Source organism: Phalacrocorax aristotelis, chromosome 4, assembly GCF_949628215.1.
Source record: "Phalacrocorax aristotelis chromosome 4, bGulAri2.1, whole genome shotgun sequence".
NCBI lineage: Eukaryota > Metazoa > Chordata > Aves > Suliformes > Phalacrocoracidae > Phalacrocorax > Phalacrocorax aristotelis.
The window spans coordinates 83982343-84001730 of NC_134279.1; the positions used below are offsets into that span (position 1 = coordinate 83982343).

The window sequence follows — 19388 nt, forward strand, 5'->3', positions numbered from 1 at the left end:
TTTTGGGGATCCTTGTACAGTTTGGGGGGGTCCCTGTACAATATGGGGGGGGTCGCCGTATACTTCGAGGTCCCTGTACGGTTTGGGGGGGGTCCCCTGTATGGTTCGGTGTCCTGTACAGTTTTTGGGGTTCAAATACGGCTTGGGGAGGGAGGTCCCTGTTCGCTTCGGGGTGCCCCGCTGTTCGCTGTCCGTGTGTGATTCTGGGGCTCCCCGGGCGTTTTGGGGTATCCCCGCCCCGGGGGCGGTGCGGGAGCCCTCCCGGCCTGCAGGGGGCGCTATAAAGCGGGCGGTGGCCGCGCTGGCCGCGCCTTGTTTGTTCCGGCGCCGCGTGGTCAGGGCCGCCGCCGCAGCGGGAGCCGGAGCCGGGGGCGGCGGGGCCCGGCCTCTCCCTCCCCGCCATGTGGTTCATCTACGCCCTGAGCTGGTTCTCCCTCCTCATCCAGGTGGCCTTCGTCACCCTGGCCATCGGTGAGCCCGCCGACCTTCGGGGGGTGCGGCCGCCGCCGCGGGGTCTGGGCCCGGCCCTAGGCTGCTCCCCGGGGATGTCGCGATATGTCGTATGGTTCTCGGCAAGGGGGGCGGGGGGGAAGCTCCTGCGGGGACCGGGTTTGGGGCCGCCTGGGCCAGCACCTCCCGTGGGCCGGGGCGTGCCGAGGGCCACCGGGTGCTCCAGGGATTGGGGGGATCCCCTGGGTCCTGTGGGTACCCCAGGGATGGGAGGGGGGGTCCCCTGGGTGCCCCTGAGGTCCTGTGTGTACCCCAGATCCTGGGGGTGCTCCCCTAGGTGACCTTGAGGTTCTGTAGGTGTCCCAAGGATTGGGGTGCTCCCCTGGGTGCCCCTGAGGTCCTGTAGGTGCCCCAAAGATTGGGGGCCTCCCCTGGTGCCCCTGAGGTCCTGTAGGTGCCCCAAAGATTGGGGGCCTCCCCTGGGAGCCCCTGAAGTCCTGTGGGTACCCCAGATCCTGGGGATGCTCCCCTGGATGCTCCAGAGGTCCTGTGTGTACCCCAGGTCTTGGGGGTGCTCCCCTGGGTGCCCCTGAGGTGCTGTAGGTGCCCCAAGGATTGGGGGGGGGGGGGGGGTCCCCTGGGTGCCCGTGGGTCCTGTGGGTACCCCAGAAGCAGGCATTTCTCCCGCAGCTGCTGGGCTGTATTACCTGGCGGAGCTGATCGAGGAATACACGGTTGTCACCAGGAGGATAATCAAATACATGATCTGGGTGAGTCCCTGTGCTTGCAGAAACGGGCGGCTCCTTGCCGAACCCCACCCCTCCCCGGGGCGGCAGCATGGCTGTGGCATGGGACGTGGGCTCTGTGTGGAGGGGTCGAGCGCTCGGGAAGCTCCCGCATCCCAGGGTGGCTTCGGCTCCTGAGGAGGGAGGCTGGCAGGGGCTGCTTCGATCGGCACTTGGCTTCACTGGGGAGGTGGTGATCCTGCTGTAACCCCTCCTGGGCGATACCTTGGCTGGGGAAACTGCAGCCCAGCCACAGTGTGTCCTACCAAGAGCCGCAGCAGCGAAGCGAGATTCCCGCTTGGACCTTTCCCAAGGGGCTGGTGCTGAGCGGGAGGTGCATGGGGAGATGTGGTGCCATCAGAGCACCTAAAAAACACCTTGATAGTGGCAGGATTCCTGCCTGCACATCTGGGTGCAGTCCCGTCTGCACCCCAGGTAAGCCCCATTCTTTCTTCCAGTTCTCCTCGGCCGTGCTGGTCGGCCTCTACCTCTTCGAACATTTTCCCGGTTTCATGGTGGGTGTGGGGCTCTTCACCAACCTGGTCTACTTTGGTTTGCTGCAGACCTTCCCCTTCATCGTCCTGACGTCCTCCAATTTCATCCTGTCCTGCGGTGAGTGGGGACGTTGCCTTCCTGTGGGGTGCGGGCACTGGGGTGGGAGCAGGTGTCGGGGCGGAGGAAACCTCATCACAGCATCCCAGACTGCCAGGGGTTTGGAAGGGACCTCTGGAGCTCACCCTGTCCCACCCCTGCTGGAGCAGGCACACCCAGAGCAGGGGCACAGGGCCGCGTCCAGGCGGGGGGTGAATGTCTCCAGGGAAGGGACCCCACAGCCTCTCTGGGCAGCCTGTGCCCCTGCTCTGGCACCCGCACAGCAAAGGGGTTTCTCCTCATGTTCAGGTGGAGCTTCCCATGTTCCAGCTTGTGCCCGTGGCCCCTTGGCCTGGCGTTGGGCACCGCTGAAAAGAGCCCGGCCCCATCCCCCTGACACCCGCCCTTCAGGTATTTATAGGCACTGATGAGATCCCCCCTCAGCCTTCTCTTCTCCAGGCTGAACAAGCCCAGGTCTCTCAGCCTTTCCTCCCAAGGGAGATGCTCCAGCCCCTGATCCCCTTGGCAGCTCTGCGCTGGCCTTGCTCCAGCAGTTCCCTGCCCTTCTTGAACTGGGGGCCCAGAACTGGACGCAGCCCCCCAGGTGTGGCCTCACTGGGGCAGAGCAGAGGGGGAGGAGAACCTCCCTCGCCCTGCTGCCCACACTCCTTTCCATGCACCCCAGGACACCGCTGGCCCCCTTGGCCCCAAGGGCCTGGTGCTGGCTCAGGGTCACCTCGCTGCCCCCCAGCACCCCCAGGGCCTTCTCGAGGTTTGGGTTTTGCTCTTCCAGCCTGTGGCTTTTCAAAGGACTTTGAGCTTTGTGCGGTACTTTCTTAATTGCGGTTTGTGATGTGGCTGCGATAATCGTGGGCTGGGCCCAGTGGTGTGCGAAGTGCCTTCGGGGAAGAGCCAAGGGCTCTGGGCTTCCCCAGGCACCTTCTGCTTCACCCTCTGGCTGGCTCTGCTCCAGACTGAGGTGGCAGCACCAGGAAAACAAGATCCCGGCTCGGTGTCCACCCTGCAGGTCGGCTCTGGGCGGTCACTGGGTCTTGGTAAAGAGCCGGAGCGTTTTGAAGCACACTGAAAAACCTGGCGCGTGTAATTACAGCCTGACGTTACGCTGGACTGTGCGACACCATGCGTGTCATTGTAAGGAGGCAATGTTTAGAGAAAGAAAAGCTTTGAGACACATGCCTGCAACTAATGTGGAAGTTCCTCTGGGTTACTGTTAGAAAAGCTGCCGAGCTTAAATCAGGGATTTTTATAATTCACGTTTGCACCTTCCCTGCGGTTTTTGCCGAGCCCGTGCCTGCGGGCTGCCTGGGCCTCTCCTCCCTCCCGAGCAGCCGGCGCAGGGTCGGGCAGGGGCTTAAATTAGCAGCACAGGTGTTTTGGTCGAAGTGGGCAGCGTAGTCGCTTGCCTGCCACGCTCAGCTGATGAACGGCCGGAGCCGTGTCGTAGGCTGAGCCTGGAGCAGCTCCGCCGCTGGGCCTGGGGTGCTGGGCTGGGAGCTCTGCCAGCTAAACTGGTTTTTGGCTGCTTGAGGAGGCCAAAAGTTTCCCTCCCACTGCAAGCTGCCGAGTCTCCTGCGTATTTTAGCTTCCCGTGCGTGGATCTGACTTCAGATCTCTGCTCTGAGTGATTCGTGGCAACGCCTGAAGTAGCGAACGGGCAAAATTTCTTCTGGCCTGACTTTCTGCAGTCCTTAGGCATATTTCAGGGTACTGTCTGTGGTGACTAAAACACCTTTGCTCCTCAAAGCATTTGCTTAGGCGGGATTTTGTCCGCTCCTTGAAAGCGAGCGTAGCTCTCCCGTGGTGCGTAGATCAGGAGCTGCGTTTTCTGGCAGACCCGGACCTTCGGTGCCGTCCTCAGGCTGGAGAGGACCATAAAGCAGTGCGGGATGCAGCGTCGCGTACCGGGGCTGTCTCGTACCGGGGCTCCACTGACCCAGTGCTCCTGGGCTGGGGCTGCTGTCGTGGCATCTCAAATAAAAGGCCAAAGGAGGCTCTGACTCCTGCCTCTTGATGACTAAGTGATGTTTTTTCGCCGCTGAGGGCAGCGTTAACCCTACCGTCCTGGCCGCGTTTCAGCTTGACTTGGTTTACAGATGGCAGAAGAGCTTCTCTCCACAGCAGCTCTTGGGGACGTGGGGTTTTTTCGCTTCTCGGCACTGCACAGCATTAGCAAGTGTCAGGCTGGGCTCTCCGGGGTGCCCTCGGGGACACGGAGGATAAAGCACCGACGGGACGAGGGACTCGCCTGGGGCTGCGCAGAGGAGCGGAGCTGGGCGGGGGGCGCTGGCTCCTCACGCCGTTTCTCACCAGACGCGTGAAAATATTTTAGCAGCAGCAGGACTCCAGGTGTCGAGGGGCGGCGGGGAACGGGGCGCGCAGCAGGGAGGAGCTGCTCCTCGTGGGGTCTCCAGAGGTGGATGTCCTCCTCCGGGGGCCTTGGAATGCACCGACGGTGTTTCTTCCAGGCTGGAGACTGACTTTGCTGTGTTTTCCTTTGGCAGTGCTGGTTATATTCAATCACTACTTAGCGTTCCAGTACTTCGCCGAGGAGTATTACCTGTTCTCTGAGGTGAGACCTTTGGGAAGGAGTCGGTCCCTGTTCTTCCAGCCAGCGCGGAGCTGCTGCGGGGAGAGGCGAGGAGGAAAATGTCATTTTTCCAGTCAGCAGTAAGACACGCGGAGGATATTTTTTCGCAGCCTTTCCCTGGGGGTTCCTGTGCTTGTTCCCTCAGAAGTACCAGGGACGTGGCAGTTTCTTTTCTCAGGCGTGGACTTGGGCTTTTAAAGCTCAAGGGCAGAAGAAATATTGAATCTTAAACACAGATTTATTTTTTTTTCTCTGAAATGCTAAAAACTTAGGAAAACTAGAAAATAATACTATTTTTAATATTCTTTTTACAAGCCAACCGCAAATCGCTTCCCTTTTGGCGTAATTGCTCCTCATTATTTTTATGTCTCTGACGTGCTGGTTCTTCTGTGTCCCCGCCCTTGCACCTGCCAGGGCGAAGGTGCGAATTCACAGAGGGGCTTGTTCAGGCCCAGCAGTAGCTGCCACTTAGCACAAATTTTAAAAACAAAGAAAAAAAACCCACTAAAATAAAAAAACCCTACACCTTTTGATGAAATGTAACGCTTCTCCTGGGGTTCAGGTTGAAACCCGGGGTGTACGTAGGGGGGCAGAGGCGGCGCTCGGGGGTGTCAGCCCGGCCAGAATTCAGCGTGCGAAGCGGCAGCGAGCGCGCCGCGGCTCGGCTCTCACCGCCTCTCCTGCTCTGCCCGCAGGTTCTCGCCTACTTCACCTTCTGCCTGTGGTTAATTCCTTTCGCATTTTTTGTCTCTTTGTCGGCTGGAGAGAACGTCCTGCCTTCCACGGTGCAGCTGGAGGTGAGCGCTCCTCGGGAGCTGGGTTTTGGCAGGGGCCTGTGCTCGACGCGCCCCGTTCCCGTTGCACGGAGGACGGAAGGGGAGCGGCTGGTCGGGTAAACCCTGCCAAAAGCCGAGGCAGGGTGGGGGGAGGCTTCTGCAGGGTGAGGGTGAGGAGCACGGGGGGCTGTTCCAGCTTTACACTCTGCACCTCTCCAGTCCTGGGGCCCTGTCACTTTCCCTGGACTCTCCCTACAGCTCAAGAAAGTGAGTCTGGGATTTGGGCTCCCCAGCAACGGCTTACTGAAATACCCAGGGAGGCCAGATGTGAGCAAACCAGAAACTTCCGTGCTTTAAAGGCAGCTCATGCCTTGCCCTGAAACCAAACAACCCATCCCAGGGCTCCCATGGCCGTTGGTGGGTTTGGGTCTGATTGTTCTTCCCTTCTCTCCGCAGACGACGTGGTCTCCAACTACTTCACCAAGGGGAAGAGGGGCAAACGCTCCGGCATCCTCCTCATCTTCTCTTTCATCAAGGAGGCCATCCTGCCCAGCCGACAGAAGATTTACTGAGCCCTGGATGCAGCCGGCCTCGGCTGCGGTGAAGGAGCAAGGCAGACCCAAACTGTGCAGAGGGCTGTGAGGCAGCACTGTTCCAGGCCTCGCTCGGACCCTCCTCGATGCCTCCAGAAGGGATTTTGCTGGGAATGAATAAACTGGGCGATGGCTGGAGGTGCCAGCGGCGCTGGACAGACAGACGGGGAGGCCTCGCACCTTTTTATACAGCTCTGCTGATCCCCCGGGACTGTGCGCAAGGAGGATGTTTGGCCCTGGCCGAGCGCAAGGGGGGTCCGGCCCCCCGGCGCTGCCCACCCTGCTCAGGGACCCGGGACATGCTGTCATCTGCCGGGGTTTAAAGCCAGGAGTTTGTGTAGTTTGGCTGTGGGGGAACGGTTCCCTCGGTGCGGCAGCAGAATGCGCTTAACGTTTAACTGAGGTTTACGCAGAGCCATTAATTAGAGAAAAAAAAATGAAAATAAAGTAATCAAACTGTCAAACCGCCGCGTGGCCTGCTGGGAGCCGGCCAGCGCTGGAGGATGCCCCGCGTCGGGAGGGGAGCGCGGGGGCGGGCGCCTCTCCCTGCGCCCCGCAGCTGTGGGGAGGTGACCTGGAAGGACTCGACGTCGCTTTTTGTTTGATTCCAATGTTGGAAATACCGTTTTCACTCTTCCCTGGTTTTGTGGGAAGCCTCCCCGCGTGGCAGGGACGCCGCGGCGGTGCTGGCCGGTCGGGTGAGGCCCCGGGAAGCTGTTTCACAGAGAGCGATTCTCCGCGCCGTGTGAGGGGGGTGAGGCGCTGAGTGAGTCGCCTTGGCTTCCCTTGGGTGTCTGCTCAGTGTTCCCTGGGCTGCTAACGTCGCCAGGCCTCCCCTCTGTCCTAAAGGGAAAGGAAAAAAGGATCATACTGAGGAGGAGGTGATCCCTTTGTTCTTGTAATCATAAAAAAACCCTTTTTTTTTTGCCTAACTGTTGGTCACTTTCAGCCTGTGCTCGATCCGCCTGTGCTAGCCAGGAGCCGGGGCTGCGTGCGGCTCTAGCGCAGGGACGCCCCAGCTCGGCTGCGCAATTTCACGGTTCGGGAAGGCTTTTTGGGGAGTTTCGGAAGGAAAACGGCTCATTTTGCGGCCAGTTCTGAAGGCGAAGGTGATGCACGTGGTCCCGCCGCTCCCCTCCCTGCCCCTGGGTTTGTTCAGGGGCCGCTAACACAGGTTTTGATGCTGGTTTAATAGAAATGTGGTTTCTGTTGGAGGGCTGCTCGTCTAATAAAGGCTACGGATGAAGCTTGCCTTATTAGAGAGGCTGGATGTGGCGTCGTCCCTCCGGCTCACGAGCGTTCGGCTCCCGTGTTGAGTCGGTGTCGCGCGGGGAAATCGCCCTCTGTGCGCGCTGGTTGTTTTTATTTTATTAGAGAAATAGCAGAGGCTGCCAGAGCGATCGAGGGGACCTGAGGGCTGCAGAAGGCGCATCACGGAGGCCTTGGGAGGCGCTGATCGCTGAGAGGGGTTAGCAGGAGGCGGCTGTTTTCAGCACAAAGCTCTTTGGTATCCTGGAGTCAGAGAAATGAAGGTAAAAGCACCGAAGGCAAAGCAGAGTGATTAGTTGCAGGTAAAGCGTGCAAGATGCAAGGGCGTGGCGGGGAGAGAACCATCGGCCTTGCCCAGAGTGCTGGGAAGCTCCTGGAAGAGCTGCTCCCCAGCTTGGGTGATGTGCTGTAACTTTGCTTCAAGGCCACAGCGTGGGGGCGGCCGGGCCCGTGCTCCGTCCCCGCCGCGGCGAGCAGCGAGACAAGCTGCATGCTTTTACTCCCTTCCCTGATGGACAGGTTTAAGCGTGACCAAATTTAGACTGAAAAATAGCTTTCCAGGCGCGGAGGAGGGAGGTGGGGAGCAGCAGGCTGCCGGGAAGCTCCTGGCTATGTGTTCACAGCTCTGCTCCAAGCTGCGTTTAACAGTTTGCATCGCCTCGGGCGCAGCCAGATGGGCCGGGGCGGGCGAGATCCGCGGGCGGGGGGCGGCAGGCGAGGCGAAGCCCCCCAGGCTGGGGCTGCGTGATGTGCGGGCCGCGGAGCTGAGGACGGCAGGGATTTAAATTTAGTTTTGTCTCTCTGAACGTGGGGCGGGAGTGATGGAAAACTCCTTGAGAGCTGTCGCTGCCACGGGGCGGGGGGAGCGGGGCGCGATGGAGGGCTCTTTCTTGGGGCACAGCAGTGAAAGCAGAGCCCCAGGACTCCTCCACTGCTGAAACAGTGAAAATGGGGAAGACGGGTACCTTCAACGTCCCTTCTACCGAGTCTTTTTAAGCCTCGTTTTCCCGTTCACTTAGCCAGAAAGCGAGGGTAGATCACTGTGTATTTTTCCAGCTGACAAGTCCATTTTTCCCCGAGTACTGCTTGTGATCGTCGGGTGTTTAAGATGTTAATGACACACATTTCTCTGAGCTGAACCAGATTCCGATAAGTTGTGTAACTGGATGGCAGCGAGTGAAACCCTGTAAATATTTGAAAGGTGAGCATCAGAAAAAGCCTCCCTCCCGCCCCGAAGGCTACAGCTGCGAGGACCGCACTCGGCTCCCTGGCTGGGCTTTCATCTGCTGTGAGCAGAGAGCTCTGGGGCTGGCTACCAAAAACACACCCTCTCCCCGGAGCCCGGCTTGGGTCAAAACACCCCGTTCCCTGCCCTGAAACACGGGGCAAATTGGGTGAATAAGACAAAATCCTTTGTCATTTGCAGGATCGAGGCAGGGGTGTCCCGGCATCCACCTGCAGAGGGTTCGCAAGAAGCTCCGGCTTAAAAAGAAGTGTGAATTACTGCTTTGATTAAGTATTTAAAAGCCACATATATTAATACGCAGCCGCCCCGCGAAGCGTCTCTGCTCGGCAGCTCTCGGCACCTCTCCCCCGGCTCCGGCGGCTTGGGGACGGTGCGGCCGGCGGGGCACGGCTTTCCCGTCCCACGGGAGCGGAGCCGGCATTGATTTTCATGGGTGTTTGGAGGATGTAATCAGGGGAGAGGAATTCACTCGATACAGAGCGGGCAGAGCGCGGCGGTGGGAAAGGGCAGGCTGCCGATGAGTAACCGCGCTCGGGCCGCGGCATTTCCCCCCCCCCGGCGCCGAGGGGAGGCCGCGCTCGGCGGGGATCGAAGCGCGAGGGCCGGGTGGCGCCGGGTCCCTCGCCACGTGAGTCACCCCAAAAGCTGGATTTGGAGAAATTCAGCAGTGGCCGGGGAAGGAGGAGCAGGGGGTCAGCCTGGCTTCAGCCTCCCTGGGCTTTCTGAACTGGTCAAACTGGTCCTGGTGGTGTGGTCCCTGCGGCTCTTTCCCTCTTTTCCAGTAAGAGGATCTGTTCAACGAGCTGACATTCATCCTTCAGTCTGGTGAGCTTTAGTCTCGCGAGCAGCTTTTCCTTGTCTGCTTTCCACATGGCAGCCCTCAGGTGCCCAGAGAATCGAAAGGCCGGGGCGAGAAACGCTTCGTAATTAGAAGGATAAGCTCCTTGCCTTAAATATTTTAGTTCAAGTTGTCTACGCCTTCGAGAAGGAGAAGGAAAGTCTATTTAAAAAATAAAGCAGAGGGCTGGAGTGGTGTAACACAGTGACCTGGCCTGGCTGTTCCCGGGACCGCAGCCACCGCCGGCACCCCGGGAAGGGACCTGTCCCCTCCTCGGAGGCATAGGAAACAGCTCGCCCTTTCCCCGCTGCCACCGCAGCGGGTTCCCTGGCACGTCCTTATTCCTTTGGGCCATTCACTCTGATCCCAGACGGCTCTTTAATTATTGCAAAAAAAAAAAAAAACCAAAAACCCAAAAAGGCAACGTGAGGTCGTTGGCTGGAAGTGGAAGGAATGTAAATCCGGGCTGCAGCCGAGGCGTGTGTTTTTATCCTGGAAGGAGATGTGGCGCGGAAGGGGGACGCTCGGGAGCAGCTGCCCCCCCCCCCCCCCCCCCCCCCCCGACCACTCTGATGCGTGACCCAATAAACTAGAAAGGAAAGAGGGTCCTGCCTGTCCCCCAGGGTTGAGCAGTCCTGGCCCAGTCCTCTATAGGGGATGCCAGATGTATGTGCCCGCTTCCATAGGTGCCTGACCCCATACTAGTGTCCTGACGCCCTGCACGTCCCTGCGGCACCCTCCGGAGGAAGGGGGAGCCCCTCCACCCAGGGAAGGGATGTTTGAGCACCCGCCGGCCTCCCCCGGTATGTGGCTTCCCCCCAAAACCACGCTACGGGGGGGGAGCGCTGCCGGCCAAGCCGCTGCTGCCAGCTCCGCTTTCTCCCAGGTGTTCAGTCCAGGCCCAGCCTCTCCTCCCTGCCACAGGTTCAGGGCCCCAGCTGTACAATTTATCTGCAATAACACCAGCCCCGAGAGGAGGGAGGGAGTTGCACTGGCTCATTAAGCACCTGGTGCACGGGCGGAGGATGCTCTCGCTTGGTTTCCCCCTGCCCCATGTCTCCTGCCCGCAGCAAGGCGGCCGAGCTGGAGAAACCACAATTAAATGAAGGTTTTGTTGTTCTTTGGGTGTGGAAGGACGAGCTGTGGTTTGAAACCTCCTCGGGCCCGAGGGAGGATGCGTGTGGTGGGGTTTGGGGAGCCGTCCCTTCACCCCCACCCTTCCAGCAGCGATCTCCCATCTTCCTAGTACGCTCCAGCATTGCCACTGGGTATTCTGGAAGTTGCCGTGGGTGAATTCAAAGCTTTACGAAGCTGTTCTGGTGCTGCAGGCGAAGGACTGCCTTAAAGCACCCGAAACACCCCTGCAACAGGCTGCGGCAGGGAGAGGGGATGGGGGGGATGCTGGCAGGGCAGGGGGCACCCCTGGGTGCCCTGGCAGGGTGGGTGCCTCCGGACTAGGGGTGCTTGGGAGCACATCCATGCTCTTCACCTCTGAGTACCGAAATACCTGAACCCCTCCGCAAGGTGGGTGTGGAGCGTGGCCCCGCTGGAGCCCCACAAGCCCCTCCTGGGGCTGGACCTCTCCTGCAGGGATGGGGCTCCCCCGGTGGGGGCTGCCTGTGGGATCGGGGGGAGCTGGGGAGAGCTGCCTCAGCCTCCCTCCAAAGGAAAACCCCAGACCTTCGGGGCTCTGGGGGTTTTCCTTCACCAGAAGGAGGAGGTTTAGGTCTCACTCCCCGGCTTGGCCGGCGGAGAGGGGCCGTGGCATGGGGGGGCATAGGACACTGCAGCTTATTCTGCCCTGACACGAGTCAAAGTGCCTTTGTGTTGGGGTCTGGGCACCATTTACCTCCTTAAATGTGGAGATTTCAGGCTGCAAAGGTGAAGGGCAACACAAATATCTCCTCGCAGCAGCTAAGTGCCGTGTTACGGGTGTCCCTGCCAGCTGCCGCCCACCCCAGGGTGGCAGGAGGGTGGGTGCCCCGCGCCAGTCCCCAAAGACCTCTCGCCAGGACCAGTTTGCAGCAGCTCCGCTGCCATCCACGCCGGCCGCAGCCCCGTCCTGCTGCCACCCCCTCGCCTGGCAGACATGCCTCTCAGGTGACAACACGGCGTGCGGGCACCCAGTGCCACCTCGCTTTAATTAAGGCACAAATGGATGCAACGTGCTGGAAAATGAGGGTGAAAGCTTGCCGCAGCCGTCCCCGCCGCCGGGTCCCCTCCTCGCCCCGCCACGGCAGCTGCCTCTACCCCAGCTCCCCCCTGCCTCCGGCCAGGTGGGTGAGGGGCCGGGTCCTGGGGAGGCCCCCCACTGCCCGGGGTCTGAACGGCACCCCGTCCCCGCACCCCGGCGAGTGCCTGGATGGAGCCGTGCCGATGTCCTTGTCTCCTGGGGATAGACAGACAGACACATGGAAAGGAGAGATGGAGTGGGGTGAGAGCAAGAGCAGAGCCCATGGGGACCCGTGCCATCGCCTGACAGTTTGTCACTGGGATCGGTGATGAGACAGGGACCACAGAGCATCAGTCAGACTTGCAGTGAGGGGACATGTGTAGGTGTCACCCCTGTGCCAGTCTCTGGGGATGTTCTCACTCGGGGGGGGGTCATCTGGCACCAGCCCCCGCATCCCCTGCACCGTACCGGGATCCGGCCTCCCCGCAGCCCCGGCATCCTCACGGTCCTGCGGCGCTGTGGGCAGGGAGGCATCCACAGCCCGGCGCCGCCGCTGCAGGATGGCCTCCAGCTGCCTGTCCCTGCTCTTCAGGCTGCTCTGCCGCCCGCTCGACCTCCTGCTCGCCCTCCTCATGGTGCTCTAGGAAACACCACGCACAGCCGAGGTGCTGAGGGGCCACATCCAGGCGCCGGGACCCCCGGGGAGCCAGGATGCCCCCAAAGCGGCCCCAACGCAGCCCCACGCAGGACGGCTGCAGCTGGGGACGATGGCACCCGGGTCCCCGCGCGATGGCCTGGCATAGCCACGGGACGGGGATGCTCACCAGGATGCCCTGCAGCTCCAGCGCCGCGCTCCTCCGCTTGCTGGCCGCCACCGCCGGACCCTGCGGAAGGGGAGGGAGGAGATGTGGCCGCATCCCGCTGGCCCCGCAGCTCCCTGGGGCTGCCAACGCTCCCCAAACCCACGCCGACTCCTGGGGCTCCCTGGGGACATGCCCCCATGGGACGGAGGGTCTGGTCCCAGCCTACCTGGCCCAGGGGCACCCGCTCCTTCGTGGGCCTCAGGACCACCCCGTTCTTTATCCGCTCCATCATCTCCTGCACGGCTCGAGCTTTAACATCGTCGGCTTCTGGCTTGCCTGTGCAGGGAGCGCCGCGCTGAGACCCTACGCACTCGTGACAGGTCTCAGTCCCTGCCGGGGTGGGGAGCTGCCACCTCCCTGCAGCACCCCCAGGGTCCCAACGACCCAAACCCGGCCATCTCCCACCCGTGCTGGGCAGCACAGGGGTGCTGGGGCCCGAGCACCCTCCTTTGGGGAGCGAGGGGCTGGCAGGGTGCCTGTCACCCCGCAGCGGGAGCCTGGAGCAACGCTTTCAGATGGGTGGGAGATGCCTGAACCACTGCGGCGTTGGCAAACCTCTGTCCCGGAGAAACCCCGTCCTCCCCATGCCCAGCGACTCCCCCATCCCCACGGCACTGCCAGGGGAACCCCCGCGGTGCCAGGACCCCCACCTCGGGAAGCAGCGGGACAGTGTGGGGGGGACTTACTGCGCTGGACGTTCGCCAGCCCCTTCCTCTGCCTGATCGCCGAGAGCGGGCTGGAAGGGAGAGGGGAGGTGAGAGCACGGCCGATCTGCACCCCTTGCCCACAAAACAGCCTGCCCACCGCCTGCCCGGCGCGGATCCAGGCCCACCTCACCCCCCACAACATCCCGCCGGGGTCTGGCCCCTGCGGCCAGCTCTGCCCCCCCCACCCTGCATCTCCTGCCGGGGACGGTGCCGGGGCACGGCTCGGGGACAGCCTGGCACGGCGGGCGAGAGCAGTGGGTTCTGGGGGGGGAGAAGGGTTGGCCACCAGCCCGGCTTGTTTGCTAGGACAGAGACAAGCTGGAAGCCACTGGGCTGCCACAGCTGCTTTCTGCAGGAGGTGACCGGCGGTGTCACTTACTCCACGGGGACAGCGGGTGCAGGCGGTGGCAGCGGCGGCGGCGGTGGTGGCGGTGTGGGCGCAGCCGGCTCGGGGGTCTGGCTCTGCGGCGGCAGGACCTGGGCCAGCTTCTCCTGCAGCGACCCCACTGCAACGGGGTGTGGTTGGGGCTGCGTGGGGGGCTGGTGCCCCTCGGAGCCTGAGCCCACCTCGGCCACGGGTGGGCAGCGCCAGGGGCATCCCTTGGCACCACGGCAGGCTCCTGCCTGCGTCGGGCAGGGGTGAAACCACCCACCTTCCTCCTCCAGCCCCGCCAGCCGCCTCTCGGCCTCCTGCAGCTGCTTCTTCAGCTGCAACTTCTCATCCTCTGCCACAGCCAGGGCAGCTCGGGCCAGATCCAGCTCTGCTGGCTCCGGCCGCCTCCCCAGCTGCTCCTCCAGCTCCTTCACCTGTGGGAGCAAGGGGATGGGGGGAGCCGGGTGCAGCCCAGGAGCTGGGACCCCCAGAGCCATCCCTGCCAGGGACGTGGATGCTCCACAGCCCCACAAACTGGCCACTTGCAAGGAACTTGAAGCAAATTTTAGGGCAATTCTCAGCTGGGTGGTGGCAGCCCAGTGGTCTGGAGGGTGCCAGCCCAGTGTGGGGGCTCCCACCCTGGGGTAGCCCACCCGTGGGACCCCCTCTCCCTGGCACCTGAGATGTGCTAGCAGAAATCCATGGAAGAACAACCTCTCCAGGGCTGGCACACAGCACGGAGGGGTCTGACCCTGATCGCAGCTGGTTCCCGCACCCAGGGGAAGCCACCGCCAGCCCCAGAGCCGTGCCGTGCCCCATCCCTGCTCCCCACCCCGTGCCACCCACCCGTGGGGACGGGTCCTCACCCGCTGCTGCTGCTCCTGCCTGGCCTCCTCCAGCGCCCGGGTCAGGCGTCCCACCTCCTGCAGGGCTGCCAGCAGCTGGGCGCTGGGCCCCGCGCTCTGCAGCAGGATCATGCTCTGCCTGTTCGCCTCCTTCTTTTGCACCAGCATCTGCCCACGGGGACGGGGGTCAGGGAGGGAGCGAGCCCCCAGGCTCACCCCAGTGAGAGAAAAACCCTTTCTGGGGATGCTGGGAGCAAAACCCATCCGACCTCAACCCAGGGGACCGCAATGGGTGCCCAGGAGCATCGCCATCCTCTTGGGATCCAGGGTGCAGCCAGCAGTGGGATGAGTATTGGGGTGTTTGCACTGAGAGAAATTGAGAGCAAGCAGCCCCCCTGCTCTCCCACCCCCTGCCCCAGGAGCCTGTCCCCCCACCCCAGCACCCACGGGCAGGGTGGCCCAGGGCCCGGCCGCACCTCGTGGGCGAAGGCTTCGGCTTGCAGGCGCAGGTCCTGCTCCAGCTCCAGCTGCTGCACTGCCTCGCAGTAATCCTGGGTGACGATCTGGGACACTGCCCGGGAGAGCGGGGGCTCGGGGGGGGGCCAGCGCCAGCACGGCAGGGCACGCAGCACCCCAGGAGCCTCGGCTCAGCCACCCCCTGCCAACAGGGACACCCCCGTCCCAGCGATCTGGCTGCAGCTCCCAGTGCTGCACCATTGCCTTTGGCTTCACTGGTTTGCTGGACTGGGTGGCACTGGTGGCACTGGGAGCTGCCAGCTGCTCCTTGGCTGGCCTGCCGGGGTGCAGCGAGGTGGGGAGGGGACACGGCCCTGGGGACCCAGCAGCCAACTCACCTCTCTTGAAGGACCTCAGTGCCCGCTGGCTGGTGCCCAGGGCTGCCTGCAGGCGCTGCTGCTCCCCCTGCCCCATCTCCAGCTGCAGTCAGACAAGCCCCTGCTCAGCCCTGGGCTCAGCTGGGGGGTCCCACCGTGCCCAGCCCACCCCCCCGCCAGGACATCAGGGAGATGGTGAGGGGCTGCAGAGGGGGGGCCTATCCTCCCAAAAATCCTGTCCTCAGCTTGGCGAGGGGATACAAGGATGGGCAGGAGCCAGGGAAGGAGGGGAATAAGGAGGGTGATGAAGGAGGACCCTGCCCCAGGTGGGGGTCCTGCTCGGCTGGGGCATCCCAGTGGGGGTCCCAGGAGGTACCTGGTCCTGCAGGTCTTGGTTCTGTCTCTGCAGCTGCTGGACCTGGAGCGTGAGGTCCTTCCGCTGCGCCACCAGCCAGGAGATTTTCTCCTGCAAATCTGGGTGCAAAGCGGGGAGCGAGCCGTGAGAAAGGGGGGTGCGAGGGGTGGGAAAGACGGGAGGGAGGGGAGGGAAAGGGAAGCACAGCCTGAGACCAGGCTCGTGGTGCTACAGCAACCCCCTCACTCCATCCTGGCCATGCCACCAGTGACCCTGCTGGAAGCTGGTTCTGGGAGGTGACCCAGAGGGTCGGACACGTGGCAACAGGGTGGGACAGCAGCCCCCAGGACACCAGGGACCGTACCCAGCACCCTTCTCCCTGCCCAAAGCTGCCCCCAAGTATCCCCTGAGGGTCAGCCCATGGGCAAATTCACAACATCACCCGAACATGGGGTATTAGCTGGGGTGGGCATCCCCCCGTGGGGTGCCTCCTCCCCCAGGAGTGCATCTCCCTGAGCAGCGCATCCCCCAGAGGGGCACATCCCCCCCCAGGGGCGCATTCCCCGGACACCCCCAGAACTGACGGGCAGGTGGAGCGTCAGGCTGCAAACAGGATGGGAAAGGAGGAAGCGTGACCAGCAGCACTTTCATTTCACCTTTTCTTGATTTCAGTATCACTTTCTTGTTGTTTTCCTGGAACAAGGCCCAGGCACAACCCAAAACCACGGGGCCGGGCTGAGCCGGGCTTAGAGGACACCGGGACGGGGCAGCAGGGCAGGGGCCGGTGCTTTGCCTCTGGCTTCACCATTTTTGGCTGGGGTGTAGCCAGGACCCGCAGCCCGGCTCACCCTCGAGCTGCTGCCCATAGTGTTGGTCAGGGTCAGGGTCCTCCGCGGGGGGCTCCTCCTCGGGCACGGCCAGAGAGGCTGGTGGGGCCAAGCTGAGCCGCTTCAGTTGCTTGTTCTCCTGCTTCACCTGGGGTGGGATGGAGAGATGGAGACCCCTCCCCTCCAGCACTGGGGTTTCTACTGCCGAAGAGGGGATGCACCAGCACCCTGGCACCCTTGAAGGGGCTGTGGGCATCCGGGTGCTGGGGGGACACAGTGGTGGGGGCATGCTGCCCACCCCTACCTGGGCTGCATAGGCTTCGGCTTGCTGCCGGCACGTCCTCTCGATCTCAAACTCTGTCTCCAGCGCTGAGAGCTCAGCCAGCAGCGCCTGTGACGCTGGCAGCGGCAGAGCCTGGATTCAGGCACCCGCCCGGCCCCCGGTGCCCGGTGGGGGTCCCAGCTGGCACCCTGCCCTCCTCCCCGCCCGCAGCCACCCTGGAGAGCCCTGCCAGGTCACCCAGGACCAGGGACTGCACCCAGCTCTGCACCACGACAGGGGTTTTCCCACTGACCCCATCACCGCCGGCTCCAGTGAGGGGCTGAAGCCGCCCCCGAGTCCCCACACGGGACCGTGCCGGGATGTGACACCGCAGCGGGACGGGGCTTACCTTGCTCGAGCTCGGCCAGCCGCTCCTCCGCTTCGTCCACCTCCTGGCCAAGGGGCGGGTGCTGCTGGGGGAGAGATGCGCGTGTGGCATTGCGTTGGCACGGCCTTGGGTTGGCACGGCATTGCGTTGGCACGGGATTGCGTTGGCACGGGATTGCGTTGCTTTGGCATTGCTTTGGCACAGCAGTGCATTGCTTTGGCATTGAGTTGGCACGGCATTGAGTTGCTTTGGCATTGCATTGGCATGGCATTGAGTTGGCACGGCATTGAGCTGCTTTGGCATTGCTTTGGCACAGCAGTGCATTGCTTTGGCATTGAGTTGGCACGGCATTGAGTTGCTTTGGCATTGCATTGGCATGGCATTGAGTTGGCACTGTCTTGCTGAGCCCTGAGCCGCCTGGACACCGCCAGCCGCGCTGGGGACGCTGTGACCGTGACACCCCAGTGATCAGCACCCTGGCACTGTGGCACACAGCTGTGGCTGGAGGGGAGGGCACGGCGGGACCAACCCTTCATCACCTCCAGAGTTACATGGGCAGGAGTAAGAAATAAAACAGAAAATGAGCCTGTGAGTGATACCTGCACCGTAGCTGACTCTTCCTCCTCCTCTTCTTCCTCCTCCGCCTCCTCGCTGCTTTCTGACTCCAGGATGGCTGCAGGGGAACCAAAAGCACGCCTGAAGGTCACGAGTGCAGGTGGAAAGTCAGGAGGTGTTACAACCCCTTTGCTTTTCTCAGCCTCGTGCTGCTCCGCGAGGAGAGGGGCTGAGCACCCCCTGCACCGCGGGCTGGGGGGGCTGGCGATGCCTCTGCGGCCACGGGGGTCACGTCCTCCTAAGGAAAGCGGGAATGCCCGCACAGCGGGAGGGCCTGGAGTGCAAGGAAGAGCCTGCAAAACTTGGACCCGACAGCAACCAACGCATTGACAGCGGCAGCAAAGGAGCGGAGGGCATCGGAGTGAAGGGGCTGCTCGAGGAGGTGGGAGCACAGCCGGGAAAAATCCCGGTGAGCAATTCTGGGTGAGGGACAAGCCACCCCAGAGCGTCCTGCTGCCCCGACAAGTCCCTGCCCACAGGGTGTAGGGGGACACGGGGATGACATGGCGAGCTGGACAGTCCCCAGCACCACCAGACTCCCCCCCCACAGCACTGGGGTGACTGCTTTGGGGGGGACCCATGTGCAACACCCCACCGAGTACACACGGGCAGGTACTAGGGAGTGTGACCCCAGGGACAGTCACTGGGGGTCCCCGGTGGTTGGGACTGGGGAGCTGCTTCATCCCCAGGTGCTCCAGAGTCCTCCTCTCCTTCCAGGGCGAGGGGCTTGGTGGGGTGGCTGCTATCCGGCTGCCCCCAGGGCAGCTCCCAGGGGGGCTGGGGTGTGTCACGGGGCAGGAATCCATCACCTGCCTCCGACCCTTCCCACCACAGACCTAATCTGGTGGGGAATGCGCTCTGGAATCTAAATCCTCCCCCCGGTTTGTAACCCAGCCTCCTGCGACCTAACGCTGCCTGCAAGGGCTGGGGGTCCCCGCGGGACCCACGGGATGGGTGTGCAGCTGCCGACAAAGGCCCTGGGACCCTCCTCCGGGGCCCCCGGGCTGGGACCCCCGTGCTGGCGGCGGGGCTGGGGCTGCGCAACCGGCGCTGCTCCCCCCGCCAAGGCCTCGGCTCTTGCTGGGTGAAGCTGTGCGAGCATGCGAACGCCAGCAAAAGCCCTAAACCACAGCTGGCGGCCGCGACGGGCACCTCCCACCGCCCAGAGCGGCACAGGGACGGACAGACGGACAGGCGGGCAGATGCATTCGGTGCCCAGGAGCGGTCAATCCATCTGAGTGGAGAAAATCCTTCTCCAGTCCCGGTTTTGGGCTGGTTTTGCCCCGCTGCAAACCATCCCGTCCAGGCAGCGGTGCCCAGAGGCCACGGCGACGGTCACGGGGGACAGCCACAGCCACCCGCCCTCACCCTGCCATGGGGCACGCGGGGTCGGCCGGCCGCGTGTGAGCCCACCGCGTCCTCCAGCGCACGCGAGGGACCTTACCTGCGAGCTGCCCGACGCCTTCCCCGACCCAGGCCATGGCGGCGGGGCTGGCGGCACCCAGCACCCCGAGCTCGGCAGGGTGCCGGCCCCCCCACCCCGGAGCTCGCCTCGTCCTCCCCGCCCACTGCAGGGAAGTGAAACCGGGCGGTCCCCACCACCGCCGGCTCCGAGGGGGGCTGAGCACCCCGATCCAGGCAGGTTTGGTCCTGCCACGGCAGCGACCGGGGGCTCGAGGGGGAACCGAAACCCACTCTGTCCCAGCTGGGAGTTGCTTTGACGTGGGGAGATGCTCAGGTCCTTCCCTGTGCAGCTCTGCAGCAAACACCACCACCCCTCCCCATGGCTTTTACACCTCCCAGTTCATCTTAAAATAGGAAAATGCTGTGGTTGGAGATGCCGGCGGGAGCTCGGGCAGCTCCCTGCACCTCTGCCCTGCCGGGCGAGGAGCTCTGCCTGCGTCGGGCGAGGAGAGCGGCTCCCGCAGGGTGCAGGCAGGAGGGTGGGAACGGACATGGCGTGGGAACGAAACGGCCGCAGTGGGAAGCGC

At 63.0% G+C, this 19388-nt stretch overlaps 2 protein-coding genes across 3 annotated transcripts; one reads left to right on the top strand and one right to left on the bottom strand.

The window, feature by feature from the left end:
- Nucleotides 1-305: 305 nt before the first annotated feature.
- Nucleotides 306-7064, top strand: TEX261 (testis expressed 261). Its single transcript, XM_075092292.1, has 6 exons — nucleotides 306-471; nucleotides 1141-1220; nucleotides 1694-1847; nucleotides 4349-4416; nucleotides 5130-5253; nucleotides 5667-7064. Exons 1-6 carry the CDS (start codon nucleotides 402-404, stop codon nucleotides 5780-5782), a joined length of 612 nt encoding a protein of 203 aa, XP_074948393.1. The 5' UTR covers nucleotides 306-401; the 3' UTR covers nucleotides 5783-7064.
- A 4214-nt stretch (nucleotides 7065-11278) lies between these two features.
- On the bottom strand, nucleotides 11279-19057 carry LOC142056981 (shootin-1-like). Of its 2 annotated transcripts, none has more exons than XM_075092481.1 (16): nucleotides 18842-19057; nucleotides 17382-17455; nucleotides 16804-16864; nucleotides 16437-16531; nucleotides 16154-16280; nucleotides 15327-15424; nucleotides 14972-15053; nucleotides 14594-14688; nucleotides 14139-14285; nucleotides 13553-13706; nucleotides 13279-13405; nucleotides 12879-12928; nucleotides 12359-12468; nucleotides 12154-12213; nucleotides 11798-11969; nucleotides 11279-11545 (listed from the first exon to the last, which is right to left on the bottom strand). In XM_075092481.1, exons 1-16 carry the CDS (start codon nucleotides 18876-18878, stop codon nucleotides 11403-11405), a joined length of 1632 nt encoding a protein of 543 aa, XP_074948582.1. In that variant the 5' UTR covers nucleotides 18879-19057; the 3' UTR covers nucleotides 11279-11402. The 2 variants fall into 2 exon arrangements, with proteins under 2 accessions (XP_074948582.1, XP_074948581.1); XM_075092480.1 differs by having other exon boundaries at nucleotides 16804-16867.
- Between the last annotated feature and the right edge of the window lie 331 nt (nucleotides 19058-19388).

Bases quoted from the DNA above. Each gene is read 5' to 3' on its own strand.
- LOC142056981 (XM_075092480.1), bottom strand. From the start codon at position 18,878: ATGGCCTGGGTCGGGGAAGGCGTCGGGCAGCTCGCAG. The intron at 13,707-14,138 runs GTGAGGACCCGT...TTGCTCCCACAG, and splicing joins GGCAGGAGCAGCAGCAGCGG to GTGAAGGAGCTGGAGGAGCA. The intron at 11,546-11,797 runs GTACGGTGCAGG...GTCTATCCCCAG, and splicing joins TGCGGGGAGGCCGGATCCCG to GAGACAAGGACATCGGCACG.
- TEX261 (XM_075092292.1), top strand. From the start codon at position 402: ATGTGGTTCATCTACGCCCTGAGCTGGTTCTCCCTCCTCATCCAGGTG. The intron at 472-1,140 runs GTGAGCCCGCCG...TTTCTCCCGCAG, and splicing joins CTTCGTCACCCTGGCCATCG to CTGCTGGGCTGTATTACCTG. The intron at 5,254-5,666 runs GTTTTGGCAGGG...TTCTCTCCGCAG, and splicing joins GAGCGCTCCTCGGGAGCTGG to ACGACGTGGTCTCCAACTAC.